The sequence below is a fragment of the Onthophagus taurus genome, chromosome 5 (genome assembly GCF_036711975.1).
Source record: "Onthophagus taurus isolate NC chromosome 5, IU_Otau_3.0, whole genome shotgun sequence".
In the NCBI taxonomy this organism is placed as follows: Eukaryota; Metazoa; Arthropoda; class Insecta; order Coleoptera; family Scarabaeidae; genus Onthophagus; species Onthophagus taurus.
In genome coordinates, this window is record NC_091970.1 from 734,450 (window position 1) to 753,236 (window position 18,787).

At 29.2% G+C, this 18,787-nt stretch overlaps 2 protein-coding genes across 4 annotated transcripts; both read left to right on the forward strand.

The window, feature by feature from the left end:
- The first annotated feature begins 2 nt into the window (after positions 1-2).
- LOC111413592 (uncharacterized) lies at positions 3-2,513 on the forward strand. Its single transcript, XM_023044618.2, has 3 exons — positions 3-166; positions 227-483; positions 535-2,513. Exons 1-3 carry the CDS (start codon positions 94-96, stop codon positions 1,435-1,437), a joined length of 1,233 nt encoding a protein of 410 aa, XP_022900386.2. The 5' UTR covers positions 3-93; the 3' UTR covers positions 1,438-2,513.
- A 527-nt stretch (positions 2,514-3,040) lies between these two features.
- On the forward strand, positions 3,041-16,254 carry LOC111413590 (meiosis regulator and mRNA stability factor 1-like protein). Of its 3 annotated transcripts, none has more exons than XM_023044614.2 (12): positions 3,041-4,095; positions 5,051-5,148; positions 5,204-5,328; positions 6,377-6,877; positions 9,491-9,846; positions 9,900-10,314; positions 13,618-14,806; positions 15,085-15,239; positions 15,308-15,340; positions 15,429-15,594; positions 16,052-16,135; positions 16,191-16,254. In XM_023044614.2, the coding sequence occupies exons 1-12, from the start codon at positions 3,236-3,238 to the stop codon at positions 16,244-16,246; spliced, it is 4,038 nt and encodes a 1,345-aa protein (XP_022900382.2). In that variant the 5' UTR covers positions 3,041-3,235; the 3' UTR covers positions 16,247-16,254. The 3 variants fall into 3 exon arrangements, with proteins under 3 accessions (XP_022900382.2, XP_022900383.2, XP_071052320.1); XM_071196219.1 differs by lacking the exon at positions 3,041-4,095 and adding an exon at positions 4,816-4,939; XM_023044615.2 differs by lacking the exon at positions 15,308-15,340.
- Positions 16,255-18,787: the final 2,533 nt, after the last annotated feature.

Consider the following 18,787-nt stretch of genomic DNA (forward strand, 5'->3'; position numbering starts at 1 on the left):
AGCGACATCTATTGACGTAATAACTGAAACAAAAGCAACATAACCTCATTTAATCTTTACTGCGATATTTATTAATTATTCTAAGCATTAACGATGGTTGTTTGTAAATTTTTTCTACAAGGTACCTGCAAATTTGGCAATTCTTGTAGATTCGACCATCAGTTAGGTAATAATAAGAAATATAAAAGATTTATTAAAATTTAATTATAACCTAACTTTTTTTAAGACAATTCCGGAGGATCATCAATTTTAAAGCAGAATAATAATCAAAATGTGGCTCGGGCGACAACGATGGATCCAAATACCTTGATACAATCCGTAATTAACGATATGGTGGCTGCGGAACAAGGGAAACAATGGATTTTTTCAAGTTATAGCCCTTTTAAGGACAAGCCGACTTTCCCTGGATTCGATGATAAAAGTTTTGAGGAGATCCGATTGGGGTTTTATGAAGCTAATAAAGCTGGAACTATAGAACATTATGTAAGATATGTTTAATGATTTAGATATATAATTGATTTATTTTTTGTTAAGAAACAAATGGTTCAAATGTGGTACCAAGAAGCGTTCGGAAGGATAAAAACATTACAAAATCCTAATCAGGAAATTGTGAAATTATTAACACAAATTTATAATACAAATCAACAACAACCATTTCAAAATAATAATAACGGATTTGGTTCAAATAATATTCTTGGAGCTAATTCGCAAAATTCAATTTTTGGTGGTAATAAACAACAAAATCCACAAAATAATAATGTTTTTGGACAAAATACGATCTTTGCAAACGCAAATAATTCACCGTTTTCAACAAATCAATCTCCATTTGGAAATAATGCTAATAATCAATCAAAAACGTTTAACCAAAATCCAACAAATATGTTTAATCAAAATAATTTTAATCAAAACTCAATTTTTAGTAATAATAGTATATTTAGTAATAATCAACCCCCACAACAAATACAACAACAATTTAGCAACATTCAGCCATCAAATAATCCATTTGCTAATAATACAATTCCTCAATCGAGTCCATTTGCACCCCAAAACATTCAACAAAGCGCCCCATTTAATCCCCCTGCAACTCAAGCAACCCCATTTATACCCCAACCTAATCCCAATCACACAAACTTATTTAATCCGCAAAATCAAAGCACAATCTTTCAAAATCCAGTTCAAAATAATCCAATATTTAATAACCCGGCACCTAATTATTATCAAAATCCCCAAAATGTATTTAATCAAAATTCGATTTTTGGAAATTCAATTTTGAATAAAAATCCTGGAGGTGATGCAGCAAAACCGAACGTTATTGATAACAATTCGTATTCGAAAATAGAGGATTTAACGCAAGAGGAAATTAAATCATTCGAATGTGACGAATTCGATTTTGGGAAGATTCCTGAACGACCTCCAACGTTAGAAATGTGCTTTTAATTATTTTTTGATCAAAAAACTCTTTAATAATTTGATATCTGTCAAATATCAATGATTTAAAAAAAAATCGATTATTTTCGTTTTTTTTTTTTGATTTATTATCAAATTAAATTGTAATTAATCAATGGTTTCGATAATATTTATTATAAATGCTTTGTTTAAATAACAATAATTTATTTAAAAAAAAAAGTGTTTATCTAACTTCACACTTAACATTTCTAATCTGGGGATATTTTGTTAAAAAAGAAATAAACTCTCTAACGTCTTTGTTTACGTTTAAATGTGACGAATTCGATTTTAGAAAGATTATCGAACTCCTCTAACGTTAGAAATGTGCATTTAATCATTTTTTTAATCAAAAAACCCCATACCAATTTGATACCTGTTAAATATCAATGATTAAAAAGAAATCGATTATTTTAGTTTTTTTTTTTTTTGATTTATTATCAAATTAAGTTGTAATTAATCAATGGTTTCGATAATATTTATTATACAAGCTTTGTTTAAGTAATAATAATTTATTTAAGAAAAAAAGTATTTTATCTAACTTCACACTTAACATTTCTAATCTGGGGATATTTTGTTAAAAAAGAAATAAACACCAGTCTTTGTTTACGTTTAATCGTTTGAATGTGACGAATTCGATTTCGGAAAGATTCTCGAGCGTCCTACAATGTTAGAAATGTAGTTTTAATTATTTTTTAATCAAAAAACTATAACAATTTGATATCTGTCAAATATCAATGATTTAAAAAAAATCGATTATTTTAGTTTTTTTTTATTTATATCAAATTAAATTGTAATTAATCAATGGTTTCGATAATATTTATTATAAATGCTTTGTTTAAATAATAATAATTAAAAAAAAAAAGGATTTTATCCAACTTCACACTTAACATTTCTAATCTGGGGATATTTTGTTAAAAAAGATGTTTAATCGTTTGAATGTGACGAATTCGATTTTGGAAAGATTCCCGAACTCCTCTAACGTTAGAAATGTGCTTTTAATCATTTTTTAATCAAAAACCCCATAACAATTTGATACCTGTCAAATATAAATGTTTAAAAAAAATTGATTATTTTGTTTTTCTTTTTGATTTATATCAAATTAAATTGTAATTAATCAATGGTTTCGATAATATTTATTATAAATGTTTTGTTTAAATAATAATAATTTATATGAAAAAAAAGGTATTTTATCTAACTTCACACTTAACATTTCTAATCTGGGGATATTTTCTTAAAAAAGAAATAAACACTAGTCTTTGTTTACGTTTAATCGTTTGAATGTGACGAATTTGATTTTGAAAAGATTTTCGAGCGTCCTACAATGTTAGAAATGTGTTTTTAATTATTTTTTAATCAAAAACTCCATAACAATTCGATATCTGTCAAATATCAATGATTTAAGAAAACTCGATTATTTTTGTATTTTTTTTTTTATTTATTATCAAATTAAATTGTATTTAATCAATGTTTTCGATAATATTTATTAAAAATGCTTTGTTTAAATAATAACTATTAAAAAAAAGTATTTTATCTAACTTCACATTTGACATTTGTAATCTGGGGATATTTTGCGTTTAAAAAAAAAATAGACGCCAGTCTTTGTTTACGTTTAATCGCCATCAGATGTCAACGATACATGTTTTGTGTAACGTTCAAAAACCTCATTTCCATGCAATCTCTAACGGGTGACCGATACAAAACTCGATAATCCACATTTAAGTGTATAATAATGTAGCAAGAGTCGCACAATAACCGCTTCATACAGTACCCCATCGCCCTAACTAAAATAATGGATTCAAAACCACAGCATCAAACAACCGACACCGACGAAACCTCATCAGATTTAGGGGGTATCAGACCGTCGTTTAGATTTCCACCGGCCCCGCGTTTATGTAAATGTGCAAACAGCATCACCTCACGAAGTGTAAGCTATAATTCAGATAGTTCAGTTAGTGATGGAACCCTATTAAGGACGAGGAGACGCAACAGGCGAAGGTATCTAAAGCATCTCCCTCCAATCGGTGTCTTTTGGGACATTGAAAACTGTCAGGTTCCCAAGAATAAAAGCGCCTCGTCCATTGTACAAAAAATCAGGGAATTATTCTTTGACGGTTACCGAGAAGCCGAGTTTATCGTTGTTTGTGATGTTAAAAAAGAAAACGCACAAATTATACAAGACTTACACGATGCTCAAGTTAATTTAATTCACGTCTCGTCGACCAGCAAAAACGCGGCAGACGAAAAACTACGACAGAGTCTTCGTAGGTATGCGGAAACGTATTCGGCTCCGTCTGCCGTAGTTTTGATCTCAGGCGATATAAATTTTGCGGGTGATCTCTCCGATTTACGTTACCGGAAGAAAATTCAAGTCATTTTAATACATAATTGTAACGCTGCGGATGCCCTCATATCGTGTGCTAATAAGTCGTATGCTTATGGAAGTCTTACAGAAAATTTACCGTTATTAAAAACAAAAATTTCAAGCCAGTATGAAATATTAATTGAAAATTTACCAATTAATTGTGGAATGAAGAAATTAAGGAATCGATTGAATCGGCTTTCAGATAATTGTGGAGGAAAAGTTATTAATGTTGATATTAAATTGGGGGCGGCTGTTTTGGTTTTTAGTAATTATAATTTTGCTATTAGGTAAGTTTTTAACCTAAAAATTATTTTTGGTGATTTTCATTTTTTAATGTTTTTGAATCTAAAATTAAGTTGGTATGATTCGTTTGATATTAAATTGGAGCGACATTCATTATTAACAGAACTGTCACTGTTACATAGAAAATATTTATATAAAATTAATTTCTTGAAAGATCCTCGTGGAAATATCACCAATTATTAATTAAAGTATCCTCTTTTTAATGCAAAACGCCGTTTTGAAAAATCACTTTTAGTTTTTGAGAAATAAATTTTTGAAATGATCGACAATTTTTTCGAATTTTGCAATTTTCGCCGATTAAGTTTTAAAAATTCGTATAAAATCGATTTCTTGGAATATGAGTATGAAAATTTCCCAAAATGTTAATAAAAGTGCCCTCTTTCCAATGAACCAATACGTTTTGAAAAATAACTTCGTTTTTGAGAAAACAATATTTGAAGTTTTGATAAAAATTTCATTGATAATTTTCAAAAGTCGCTGTAAAATAAATTTCTTGAAAGATCGTTGTGGAAATATCACCAATTATTAATTATAGTATCCTCTTTTTAATACAAAAATCACTAGTTTTTATTGATGAAATAATTTAAAAATTATTTTTGGTGATTTTAATTTTTTAATGTTTTCGAATTAAAATTTAAGTTGGTATGATTTGTTTTGAAATGGTTGAATTGGAGCAAAAACTGGTTTCTTGTTCCTAGTTTCTAACTTGTTGGTGCAAGCGAAAACGGCGTGTTCTGTTAATTTATTTTATTTCGTTTAAATTAATCTTAAAAAGTGAACGTAAAGTTTTAAAAAAATGTCCGAGTATAAACCTTACCCCAATAAGAGGTATTTTAAATAAACTTGTTTATTTTAAATTATATTTTTTTGGTTAATTTGTGCAAATTACTTTTTTGTATAAAAAATGATGTTGTAATAAATTTTTATTTCTTTTTGTAGGGCCCAAAGGCGTCTCCGAGGGGAGGATGTTTATGGATACAAAATTCGATTGTCAAATCCAACGAACGTTGGAGATTTACCAGCTAGAAATTTTACCCGTAAATATTTCTGATATATTTTTTTTTATTTATATTAATTTGTTTAATAAATTAGCTCGTCCACCAAAGTCTGTGGAAGGCGCCGGACAATCCTCAGGTTATTGCAGCCAAGATGGCGGCAATTATTACCCTAATAGTCAAAATAATAGCTGGGATTCCAGGAAATATTTACAAGAACAGGTAATTAAAGTTACAATCATTTCTATTAACGTTAATAAATACTTTTTTTTCCTATAATACTTGTCAAGATAAATTATTTAGGGTTTCTTTGGTTTTTGTTTAGGACCCTTATAAAATTTATGTTGTTTTCCTGATTTTTAGTAACATTTTCAGTAACTAAATAGTTGAGGTTAAAATACTAATAAATTTTTAGATAAATACGATTTTAACGCAGTACATATTTATTGTAAAAACGTGCTACAAACTAATGAAATAGAACAAAACACCTTTTCTAAGTAAACAAATGTCAAATAAACGCAAATTTCGATGATTTAAGCATAAATTAATTAATTTTCATAAAAAAAAAACCATGACGTTTCATAAAATTGACATTTAATTTTGACAAATTGTTGTGAAGTTGGTTACAATTGCTAACATTGAATTAGTGTCACATTGAAGTTTAAACTTTATTCAAAACTTTATTTAAAAAATAAATTTGTCTACAACTACCTTATAATATATACCTTATGAATGAGTTTTCTAAACCAAAAGGGTAGTCATTTTTCACGGAGTGAATAATAATCATCATTTACGTGCAATCAACTTGACAGTCTAATAATAATTATTAGAAACGTTAAAATTTCAAAAAACGTCAATTTAATTCAATTTTTTAGGACTTTCTAAAGATTTGACGTTAAAAAAACGTAAACAAATTCCTTTTTTTGTATGATTTAAGCATAAATTAATTAATTTTCGTAAAAGAAAAACATGACGTTTCATAAAATTGACAAATTGTTGTGAAGTTGGTTACAATTGAATTTGTGTCAAATTGACGTTTTAACTTCATCCAAAAATTTATCGAGATTTTTATTTATTTTATTAATATTTTCTTAAATGATGACAAAACATAAGGCCGAGTTTGAGTCTTTCTTCGTTGGAAGGTTAAATTTAATCTCCCGATTTAAGTTACAATGACAAAAAAGAAGCACTGAATTTTTATTTAACCCATTTATAACCTCACTTTTTTTTGTAATCATTCTATTATTATTATTTTTTTGTTATTTATTAGGACACCGCTAAAAATTTACCATACATACCTCAAGACAACTTCTTTGTCCCAATAAAATCATCAAATTCTTTGCAAATAACCCAACAACGTTCGTCGACGCCGATGGATGATTCGATGGGGGCTTGCGGAGTTTCTTACCCAAACCGATCAAGATCAAACAGTGCGTTCGCGTTGAAAGAGGAAGAAAACGCGACTTATCAAGCAAACATTGGCTACAAAACCATCGAATTGTTGATTACCAATTTGGACCCGAGTCTTAATTTAAAATCCGTCCTTCAAAATTTAATCAAAGACTATGTTATGGTGGTTGGTTTGAACATTACGTACATGAAGGACACTCCGATCGCAAGTGTTAAAGTTGCCTCGCATCAAGATGCTCAGTACCTGATCTCTAAATTACATCGTTACAAACTTGGAAATAGGAGGATTATCTTTTCGTATGTTCAAAGTGATAATATCGATCCTGCTTATTTAAGGGATAGAGTTATTTCTGTTTTAACTGTAAGTATTTTTTTTATTATTTAAATCGGGATTATTTAAATATAAATATTGCCATTTAATACAGCTACACAACAAAAGATGGCACCACTATGAAATTAGAATTTGAAGTTACACTATTTGACAGTTCGATTATTATTGACAGGTTAAGTTAACTTTATATGGTTATTTATTGATATTAACTTTATTTGATTATATTTTCAAGATAAATCTATATAATAATAATAAATGTGGCTGTATTTAAAAAAATTAAATCTATATCTTAATTAAATCCTTGATATATATAATAATATATCCTTGATAAGCATCCTAGGGTTGTTATTTATTGATTAGAAAACATTCCTATTAATTTTTCTAAATTCTTTCGTTTTTGTTAAGTAATATAAAAAGACTTTTAATCGATTTAAACCATTTTGACACACACTAATCATCTTATTCTATTTTCTGGTATGTTTGAAACATTTCTGAAAACGTCAGAATTGTTTTTTTTTAATCCTTTTATTCTCTATAGGTGTCTTAGGGTTGTTATTTATCGATTAAAGCTATTTTGATTCACACCAATGAACTTTTCATATACTCAAAAATGTTGGAATCTTCTGGAAAATCTTCCTATTCGTTTTTCTAACTACTTTCGTTTTTGTTAAATAATATAAAAAGACTTTTAATCGATTTATATCATTTTGACACACACAAATCAATTTTTTCTATTTTCTGGTATGTTTAAATCACTTTAAAAAACATCAAAATCATTTTTTTTAAATCTCTTCGTGCTCATTAAGTATTCTAAAGATGATTTTAGTCAGTTAGAGCCATTTTGACACAAACCAATCAACGTATCCCATATTCATAAATATTTGAAACTTCTGGAAAGCACCATCATTCATTTTTTTGTCTTCCGGGGGTTTTGTCAACTCATCTATAAGTAGTACCAATCGATTTGACTCATTTTGAAGGCCACAAATCAACTTTTTCTGTTTCTTGGTACCTTTAAAAGTCTCAAAAAATATCTAAATCACTTTTGTTCTTAAAAAAAATGTCAAAATCATTTTTGTTAGTTCGTTCGTCCTTGTTAAGTATTTTAGAGATGGTTTTACTCAGTTTTAGATATTTTGACGCTCACCAATCAACTTTTTCTACTTCTTAGTATCTTTAAAACTCTTTCAGAACATGTCAAAATCATTTTTGTTTCATCGTTCATTCTTATTAAGTATTTTAGAGACGGTTTTAGTCAGTTTTAGCTATTTTGACACACACTAATCAACTTTTTCGATTTTCTGGTATGTTTGAATCATTTTCAAAAAGATCAAAATCATTTTCTTCTAATGTCTTCGTGCGTCTTAAGTATTCTAGAGATCAGGTCAGTTACCAACCGATTTTACCCATTTTAACGCCCACCAATCAACTTTTTTTACTTCCTGGTATTTTTAAAACTCTTTCAAAACATGTCAAAATCACTTTTGTTTCTTCGTTCATTCCTATAAAGTATTTTAGAGATGGTTTTAGTCAGTTTTAGCCATTTCGACACACACCAATCAACTTTTTCGATTTTCTGGTATGTTTGAAACACTTTCAAAAAACACCAAAATCATTTTTTTTAATCACTTTGTGGTCCTTAAGTATTCTAGAGATAATTTGAGTCATTTACCAACCGATTTGACCCATTTTAACGCCCACCAATCAACTTTTTCTACTACTTAGTATCTTTAAAACCCTTTCAAAAAATGTCAAAATCACTTTTGTTTCTTCGTTCATTCTTATTAAGTATTTTAGAGATACTTTTAGTCTGTTTTAGCCATTTTGACACATACCAATCAACTTTTTCGATTTTCTGATATGTCTAAATCACTTTCAAAAGCATCAAAGTCATTTTTTTCTACTCTCTTCGTGCTCCTTAAGTATTTTATAGATGATTTTAGTCAGTTACCAATCGATTTGACCCATTTTGACGCCCACCAATCAACTTTTTCTATTTCTTAGTATCTTTAAATCTCTTTCAAAACATGTCAAAATCATTTTTGTTTCGTCGTTCATTCTTATTAAGTGTTTTAGAGATGGTTTTAGTCGGTTTTAGCCGTTTTGACACACACCAATCAACATTTTCTTTTTCCTAGTATCTTTGAAATACCACCAAAACACATCAAAACAGTTATTTTAGTCCTTTTAGCCTCACTAAGTATTTTTGAGGTGGTTTTAGTGAATTAGAACAATTTTCATTCACACCAATCTCTTCTGGAAAGAACCCCAATTAAGTTTTTTAACTTTTTTCGGTTTTGTCAAGTAATCTGAAAATGTTATCAAGCGATTTTAGCCATTTCTATTTGTTTTAGTGTCTTTAAAACATTTTCAAACATCAATTTAATCAATTTTTGGCAGAAAAAATGGCAATTTCTTTTCTTATTAATAAATTTCTTTTAATATTTAAATTTTAAATGATGAAAATATAGGCCGATATTAACAACATTGATTGAGACCTCTTTTCGCTTAAGAAAAGGGAGATCTCTCAATGTTTTGTGATGATAAAACTGTATTGAAGCTTGATCTGATTAAATATCATTTTTAATTTAATTTATTCTAAAATAATTCAATTTTTTTAAACACTTTTCTTTTTAATTTTAGGAATTCCCCGGAAATCGACTTCCCTTATATCATTTAATCACGCTACTTCAAAGCAGATTTAACATAAAAGTATCAAAATACGAATTGAACAGACTGAAAGATACCGTTCGTATCGAAGACATCAACAGCGAACGAATAATTAGTTTAATTCCGGAAATGCGTTCTTCGCCAACCGTTGAAATCAATACATTATTATTAGCGTATTGTAACGTACATTGTCCCAACGGTTTTTTTAATGAACATTGGTATGGCTCCCAAAATTATACTTTACCCAACATAAACATGCCTCTACAAACTTTTTCCAACAAATTACACACTTTATTAACGTTACACATGGATATTTTACCACTTTTAAGGTAATTATTGAAAAAATTAAATTATTAATTAATTAAATTATCGTGTTTTGTAGTTTCCCAATTTGTTATGAATCAATTTTTGGAGAAGAAATCCCCACAGATGAAAACGGGGTCCCTTTAGAGCATTTAGTGACTTGCGTGGAGGGTGTAAGTCTCAATTTTGGAGGTCCAAGGCGAAACGTGAAATACCTAAAACGTTCGAATCAAAACATTGATAGTCACGTAGTTAAAAATGAGGATGAAACGATTGGATCGGACACAATGTCTGAAGAGAGTAACGCCAATTTTCGAATACTTAGTCGAGAAATCTTTGAAATCTTAAGCATGACTAAGAACTATCAGTTGAATCTTTCGAAATTTATCCCGTTGTATCACAATCATTATCGACGACAATGTAAACTTGCTTATTATGGGTTTACAAAGTTAATTGATTTATTACAATGCCCATATTTATCTAAAGTTATACAGGTAGGTGATTTTTTTTCTCTTAAATTACTTATTACAAAGTTAACTTAAGTAACTTTTTGAAATGAGATTTAAGTAACATTTTATGGAACCAGTTCAAGTTGGTAACATTGGGTCATTCATTTTTTTAGTTGTCAATGTGACAATTTGAATACATTTTGTGTTTTGACAATTTATGATTGTCAATTCAAATTTCTATTTTCAAGTGTTACCAACTGCTAAAAAGCTTACAAAATTTTTAGCTTACAAAATGTATATAACCTAACCTCAAAAATGTTTCATTTTTTAAACCAGAGCCGTTTAGGAGAGAATTTTTTTCTTTAACCTCACTTTTAACATTTAACAGACGTCAAATTAAATCATCTATTTTCAAAAGCTTCTATAAATAGGATTTTTGACCCGAAAATCTTAAAATTTAGTCTTAAAACTTCAAACGGTCCTATATAACCTCAAAATAAATACTCGACTGGTGCACATAAGGGTATCAATCATCTATATCGAAACTATCTCCATTCATCCATGGCAGTCATCCATTTACTCTTAAAATCAGATTTAATATAGGACAGTTTATGCTTCAGGATATGACGCAGTGTTCACACGAAGTCACAGATGCCTAAATTGTGTCATAAATCATAACCTACTGTATAAAGGTAATAATCAGAGCCCGGACAGTTTAGGAAAAGTGCGCCCCTCTCCACGAAACGAATTCCATGACAACGACATAAGTACGTTGTTGTCACTTTTGACACCTTTTAAGTTACTCTTCAAAATTGAATTTCGAAGAGCGATGAGCGTACCAGGAGCGTACCTTAGCGAAGAACTTGCAGTGCAACATTAATTAATGAATTAATAAAAATAATGTAAAAATACGCACTGAATTATTCATTTTTGGTTTTATTAAATTTATAATTAATAAATTAATTATAAATTATAATTTATTTTGTGACATAAGGTATGACGTATCCGACAGCTTCGCACGCTTCGATTGAATATTGAGACTGGAGTGGGAGGCGTTTTAGGATAATTTTCCTAAACTGTCCGGGCTCTGGTAATAATAGACTAAATACCTTCACTTTCAATATCCATATCGAATCAAATCTTCTCAACAAAAGTATCACTGACTGTAAATGCTGTATTTCTTATTGTTTTAGAATAAAGCTAAAAATAAACTTTTTTCTTTAGTGTCGTCGAAAAAATTAAATTTACAGTTTCCTGTAAATTACGTTACTATAACTAAAAATTAAAAAAACATGTTTCTCAAAACAATGCAATCCATTAAATATTTCCGTATGAACAGTTGGTGTAATAAACATAATTATTTGTTTTTAAATACCAGAAAAATAATACCCTGTGATTTAAGTATCGCTCCGTAATTTACAGGAAACTGTAAATTTCATGTCTTCGACGACACTAGATTTATTCTAGTAATATTCTAGACCATATATTCTAGATGGTCTTGTTCACTGGATTATGTCGTGATAATCTAACAGAAGTCAGGCGGGCAAGATTGATAGCTTTATATCTGGTTCCAAACCGAATTTTTATTCAGCCATGCTGTTTGCGTTATTTGGCACATACATTTCATATTCCTTACTGCAATTCAATCTTCAACTTATTGTCTCTGCAGCAACGTCGAGTTGTTTCTAATTTGATTTTCCTTTTCAAGCTTGTTAATGGCATGCTAGATATCCCCTATCTTATGCCTGAGTTGAGCTTCAAGGTACCATAACGGCTTAACATGTTACAACGCCACATTTCGTGTGTATCTCTCTTTGACGTTTCTTTACGCTCTTTTAGAGAATGTGTACCGTTTAACCCTTTGTGTATCGACGGTACTTTAAAGTACCAGTAGTTTTAAACACTCATTTTAAAAAGAAAGCTTTGAGCTTTCATTTAGAACAAGTCTCATTCCTTAATTTCAATAAATACGGCTTCCAGGAATTTTTAAGTTAGCATCTTTTTTGACACTTTTAGGTTATACGAAAATGTAAGTTTTATTTCAACATTTTTTTTCTCAATATTTTTCCAATCCAACCCAACAATTCTTATACATCATTTTAAAGAGAAAGCTTTGAGCTTTAATTTAAAATAAGTCTCATTCCTTAATTTCAATAAATACGGCTTTCAGGAATTTTTAAATTAGCATCTTTTTTAACATTTTTAGGTTATACGAAAATGTCAGTTTTATTTCAACATTTTTTTTCTCAATATTTTTCCAATCCAACCTGACGATTATTATATATCATTCTAAAAAGGAAGCTTTGAGCTTTAATTTAAAATAAGTCTCATTCCTTAATTTCAATAAATACGGTTTCCAGGAATTTTTAAATTAGCATCTTTTTTGACACTTTTAGGTTATACGAAAATGTAAGTTTTATTTCAACATTTTTTTTCTCAATATTTTTCCAATCCAACCCAACAATTATTATACATCATTTTAAAGAGAAAGCTTTGAGCTTTAATTCAAAATAAGTCTCATTCCTTAATTTCAATAAATACGGCTTCCAGGAATTTTTAAATTAGCATCTTTTTTGACACTTTTAGGTTATACGAAAATGTAAGTTTTATTTCAACATTGTTTTTCTCAATATTTTTCCAATCCAACCCGACGATTATTATATATCATTCTAAAAAGGAAGCTTTGAGCTTTAATTTAAAATAAGTCTCATTCCTTAATTTCAATAAATACTGTTTCCAGGAATTTTTAAATTAGCATCTTTTTTGACACTTTTAGGTTATACGAAAATGTAAGTTTTATTTCAACATTTTTTTTCTCAATATTTTTCCAATCCAACCCAACAATTCTTATACATCATTTTAAAGAGAAAGCTTTGAGCTTTAATTTAAAATAAGTCTCATTCCTTAATTTCAATAAATACGGCTTTCAGGAATTTTTAAATTAGCATCTTTTTTGACATTTTTAGGTTATACGAAAATGTCAGTTTTATTTTAACATTTTTTTTCTCAATATTTTTCCAATCTAACCTGACGATTATTATATATCATTCTAAAAAGGAAGCTTTGAGCTTTAATTTAAAATAAGTCTCATTCCTTAATTTCAATAAATACGGCTTCCAGGAATTTTTAAATTAGACACTTAGATTATGCAAAAATGTTAGTTTTTGCTCAATATGTTTTTTGACTTTTAACAGACGTCAAATTAAATCATCTATTTTCAAAAGCTTACATATATAAATTGGATTTTTGACCCGAAAATCTTAAAATTTAGTTATAGTGCAAGAAAACATAACACAACATCAAAAAGGTTTTTAATACAAATAATTTTAATACTATATTTTTTTTTAGATAATGGGCGATGGTGATAATCGAGTTATAACATTAACACATTCAGCTCAAATTCGTCGATTCACTCGCGATTTATTTAAAGTACTAAAAGCGCATCAACGAAAACCGATAACTTTAAACGAATTTCCATCGATTTACGAACGGGCGATTAAACGTCCGTTTAACGTTTTCGAATACGGTTTATGCGAGTTGGAGGATTTATTAAACGAAGTGCCGAAAGGAGTTATAGTCGTTTCGAAAGAAAATCCCGACGAAACCGTAACAATTTCGATCCCAAAACCGATTCAAACCGCCGAACAAGTTATTCGTACAAAACAATTCGCCGAAAATGTCATCAAATTGTTGTATCACACACCTCAAGGTTCGATGATGTTCAATAAATTCGTTCCAGCATATCATTGGCATTTTGGGCATCAGTGTCGAATAAGCGATTATGGGTTTACAAAATTGATTGATTTATTTGATGCGATTCCGGAAACGGTTCGAATTGAAGATCTTCCGAATGATGAAAGAAAAATTTCTTTAACAGCGCCGGTTGCGTTGAGAATTTTAGGTTTAAAAATACGGAATATAATACAAACCTCTAAATTAGCTACTGTACCTTTAGTGGATTTACCATCGACTTATTTGAAACAATACGGTTACCCACTTCTTCCTCAAACGTATGATTGCGAAACAATCCTAGAAGTTCTTCAAAAATTAACAGATTATGTTGATGTTTCTATAAGCAGCGCTGGTCCGATGCTTATTTTAGCCTCAGCCGAATTAAACGCAACCGCAATAATGCGAATTTGGTCGATATTATTGCAACCTCCCCATCAATTAACCGCCAATGAATTTATTAATCGGTATCAAGAAAATTTTCATACCTACACTTATTTGACGCAACTCGAAGATTTAAAAGAAATCGTTTCAATTCAAGGGGATGATAATAATGATAACAAAACGGTTCAATTAAACGCTTTTTATGAATTGGCTGCGGAATTTTATCATTTATTGTATAAAGCTGGAGGAAAGATTCGATTGGGACAATTGGAAATAAGGCATAAGCAAGTTTATAACAAAACGATTTGTTATGAAACCTTCGATTCTGATGGTTTGGAAGATTTACTGGGAAAAATGGATTTTGCCTTTGTTGTTCAATGGCCGGCTGGAAGGACTTATGTTTCTTTAAAACTTTCTCTTAGCGGTAAGTGGCTTAATTATAACAAATTTTGGTTTAATAAATAAATATTTTTTGTCCACAACTACCTTATTCTAACATTAATCATTAACAATCAAAAACATGACGTTTCATAAAATTGACATTTAATTTTGACAAATTGTTGTGAAGTTGGTTACAGTTGGTAATATTGAATTTGTGTCACTTTGACGTTTAAACTTTATTCAAAAATTTATTTAAAAAATAAATTTATGGAATCAATTTCAATAGTATTCTACTCACATATAATAATATAATATTAATAGCTTATGGAATTCCACTCCCGGTGCATTGCGATACAATCACGGAAACGTCCGAAAATCAAGGAGGGATCGTTTGGCCTCCCGTACCCCCCTTATCGATGTGGAACCACGGACTGAGTCTATGTGAACCTGCAAAGCCCGATACTCCCCCCGCAAACGTAAGATTTTTGTTGCTAAAAGAACGGTTTTTTTAATTAAAGGTAGATATTAAACAAATTTTTTGCAGCCCGGAAATGTGTACAGCCCGAAAACATCACCCGTTAGTATTGTTTATTTGTCGTTTTCGTTTTCAGTTTTGTTTCTAATTGAGTTTAAGCTTTTTTTTCGATTTCTTTTTATTTTTCAAGATGTTTTCAATACATCTGCCCATTTTTAACACTCCATCAAAGGCGATCACCACGTGGAGATCTATATTATCACCGATGCCAAATTTACAACCGGTTTATACATATCCTGGGATATCGTCTCCACATCCGGCGGAAGTTCCTATGCCAAATAAACTTTTAGAGAAAGGTAAATTAAATTTAAAATAAATTGAGGTTATGTTTATAATTTTTAATTATTGCGATTAATTTTTTAACCATAATAATGATAATAAAACAGTTCAATTAACTGCTTTTTATGAATTAGCAGTGGAATTTTATCATTTATTATAATATAAAAGGTTATGTTCAAAAGTAAATTGAGGTTATTTTTAATTATTACGAGGTTGGCTACTAATTCTTAAAAAAAATCGTTTCAATTCAAGGGAATGATAATAATGATAATTGATAACAAAACAGTTTAATTAACCACTTTTTATGAATTAGCAGTTACAATTTCATCATTTACTATATAAACGTTGTTTAAAAGTAAATTGAGGTTATGTTTATAATTTTTAATTATTACGAGGTTGGCTGCCCTTTTTTTTAATTTTTCCATTTGACAGATTAGTAACGTAACCTAAAAAATTAAATTTCGTTAATTTTAGATGATTCAAACGATTCCGGCGTAATTAATCAATCAAAATCAAATTCAGAAACGGATTCTTCGACGGAGAAGGAAAAACAAACCGGTAAGTGAGATAAATTTCGAAAATAATTAAGATTAAAAAGTTGAAATTGTTGAAGGTACAAAACCAAAGATACTTTCTACTGGTAAGAAGTCACAATTAAAGTTCGAATAAAAAAAAAAGTAATTTTTAATGTGTTCCTTTCAATTTTAATCACGTAATTAAAATAAATTTAAGTAAATAGCGTTTCCGCTCCTGCTCTATATGCGTTTTCATTATAAAATTTTTTATCGAAAAGGCATATCGTAACACTACCGGAAATCGTTACAAAATCACTTATATTTAAGCATTCCAATAATGTTTCTGTGATTGTACGTAGTAATTTTTTACCAACTGTGGTTAATTTTTTATTGTTAAAAGTTTACTTAATCTTCGAGTCAAAGTATGATCTCTTTGTACCGCCGACAAGGTATTAAGTCTTTCTCTTTATTAGTGTTTTGATCAATTTGTTTTTGTTCTGATGAATGCATTTAAATGGTTACAAGTTAATATCAACAAAGTATGTGTGTTGAGAATAATAAATGAAAACGGTAGATTTTATGTACGTCGCCCTGATTCACAAATCTTATCTAGCCAAGTCATATTAATTATATATATTTTTATATTTCACGTGACTATTAAGGCGATTAGTGTGTAAGAAATTAAATGTATAGTTTCGATGGAATGCAAAAGAAATTTATGTTATACGTGATTTTTCCCAATAAATTTTTACGTCTTTTCAAAAAAAAATAAATTAATATCCATTTTACGTATCTTAACCGAATCCTTTGGTCCTTTTCACACAAATCGGTTTCCAGATAAACGGTATGTGTGTGTTAAGGTAAGTTTCCACATGCATGGATTACTGGCCCCAATGAGGTGCATGTGAAAATAGCAAATGGAGGAAATAACAAAAATGGACACTTAAAGTACGCGAATTGATCTCTACTTGTAATAGTAACGCAGAGAAGAAAGCTGAGTTCTTGAACGACATGCAAAAATATTATACATATTGTCGAGACTTGGAGATGTTCCATCAATACAGTTTTTAATTGGAAAAGGAGTAAATTTGACATGAATGCCTATGAGGCTATAAGCAATGGACTATTATTACCAATGAATGTTCAAATTTAACAATACACTCTAATCTCATGATATTTATTTTTAGATAAAGAAGTGGTCTAACATCAGAGACAGTCATTGCAAATCAATAAAAAATGTGGAAGCTGGAGCTGTTGTAATAAGACTTACTGTGTATTATGATCAGCTATTTAAACAACATTATGTCTAGAAGAGACACGCATTCCAGAACACACGTTAAATTCAGAGGAAAATGATGAAGTTAATAACAGAGAAATGGTAACTGTCGTCTGTGTAGAGCCATCAAGTTTGAGAGAGATTAGAGAACTAATAAGTGAAAAGATGGCATTAATCAAGAAACTTCCAGGATATAGTTCTTCTCAACATAACAACCCAATAGCTTAATCATCAAAATAAAAAAGAGATATTAGGCAAGCATCAATCAGCAAGTTACTGCAAATTGTAAAACTGAATATTCATTTTGGAAAGCAACTAAATATCTTAAACGACCAGTAACACAAGTGCCTCCTATTGGAAACCACTTTTGCAAAGTATCTAGAAATAAGATTTCATCTTAATGAGTGAGCTGATGAATTGCTGAGTCTCATTCCCAGGACTTGCCTTGATGTGATCTCAAGTACATCCTCCTAAGGAAGTTACTGAAGAAGTTGAGAAATAGATCTTGAAGCACCTCAAATCTATTACTAATCAAAGAAACTTGATATCATCTCATTCTAACTAGTTATTTTTAAATTAGATAAAATTGAGGTTGGTAGCCCTTCCTATCATTTCGATTTTTTTGACAGAAACGGTTTCTCGTCAAGTTTTAATTAATTTATTATTAATTATCTAATTATTAAGTATTTTATTATGTTTATTCTTCACGAATCGATCCTTTTTAGTTATAACTCGATGAGTAAATAGTTTTTATCAACATGAAATTCTTTTCTAAAATAATCTTGGGTTGAGATCAAAAGAAATTACCAAGATTATTGGTTTTATTAATATAATTATCACTTCAATTTTTTAGTTGAATAACAATTTAAATAATAAATTAATAATTACATTAATATTTCCCTAAAAATTAGTTGTTTTTAAATTTCATAAAGTTGAGGTTGGTAGCCCTTCCTATCATTTCGATTTTTTTGACAGAAACGGTTTCTTGTCAAGTTTTAATTAATTTATTATTTATTATCTAATATTATGTTTATTCTTTACGAATCGATTCTTTTTAGTTACAACTCAGTAAGTAAATAGTTTTTATCGAATTGAAATTCGTTTTTAAAATAATCTTGGGTTGAGATCAAAAGAAATTACCAAGATTTTTGGTTTTATTATACTCCGTTTTTAAACCAGGAGGAGTATTTTAAATTTGTCACCAGATTGACCTTGCACGTGATTGGTTGAATGCGAGGAAGGTTCACACACAGGCAATTTTGAATTTGACGGTTAGGTTATTAATCATTCGACAGTTTAATTTTATTTTATTTACTTTTGTAAAATTATATTTTAAAATAAATACACTCATAACTTCAATGTTAATTTGTATGTTTAGTGTTGACGATAACAAACGAAAATAAACACAGTAATAAATAA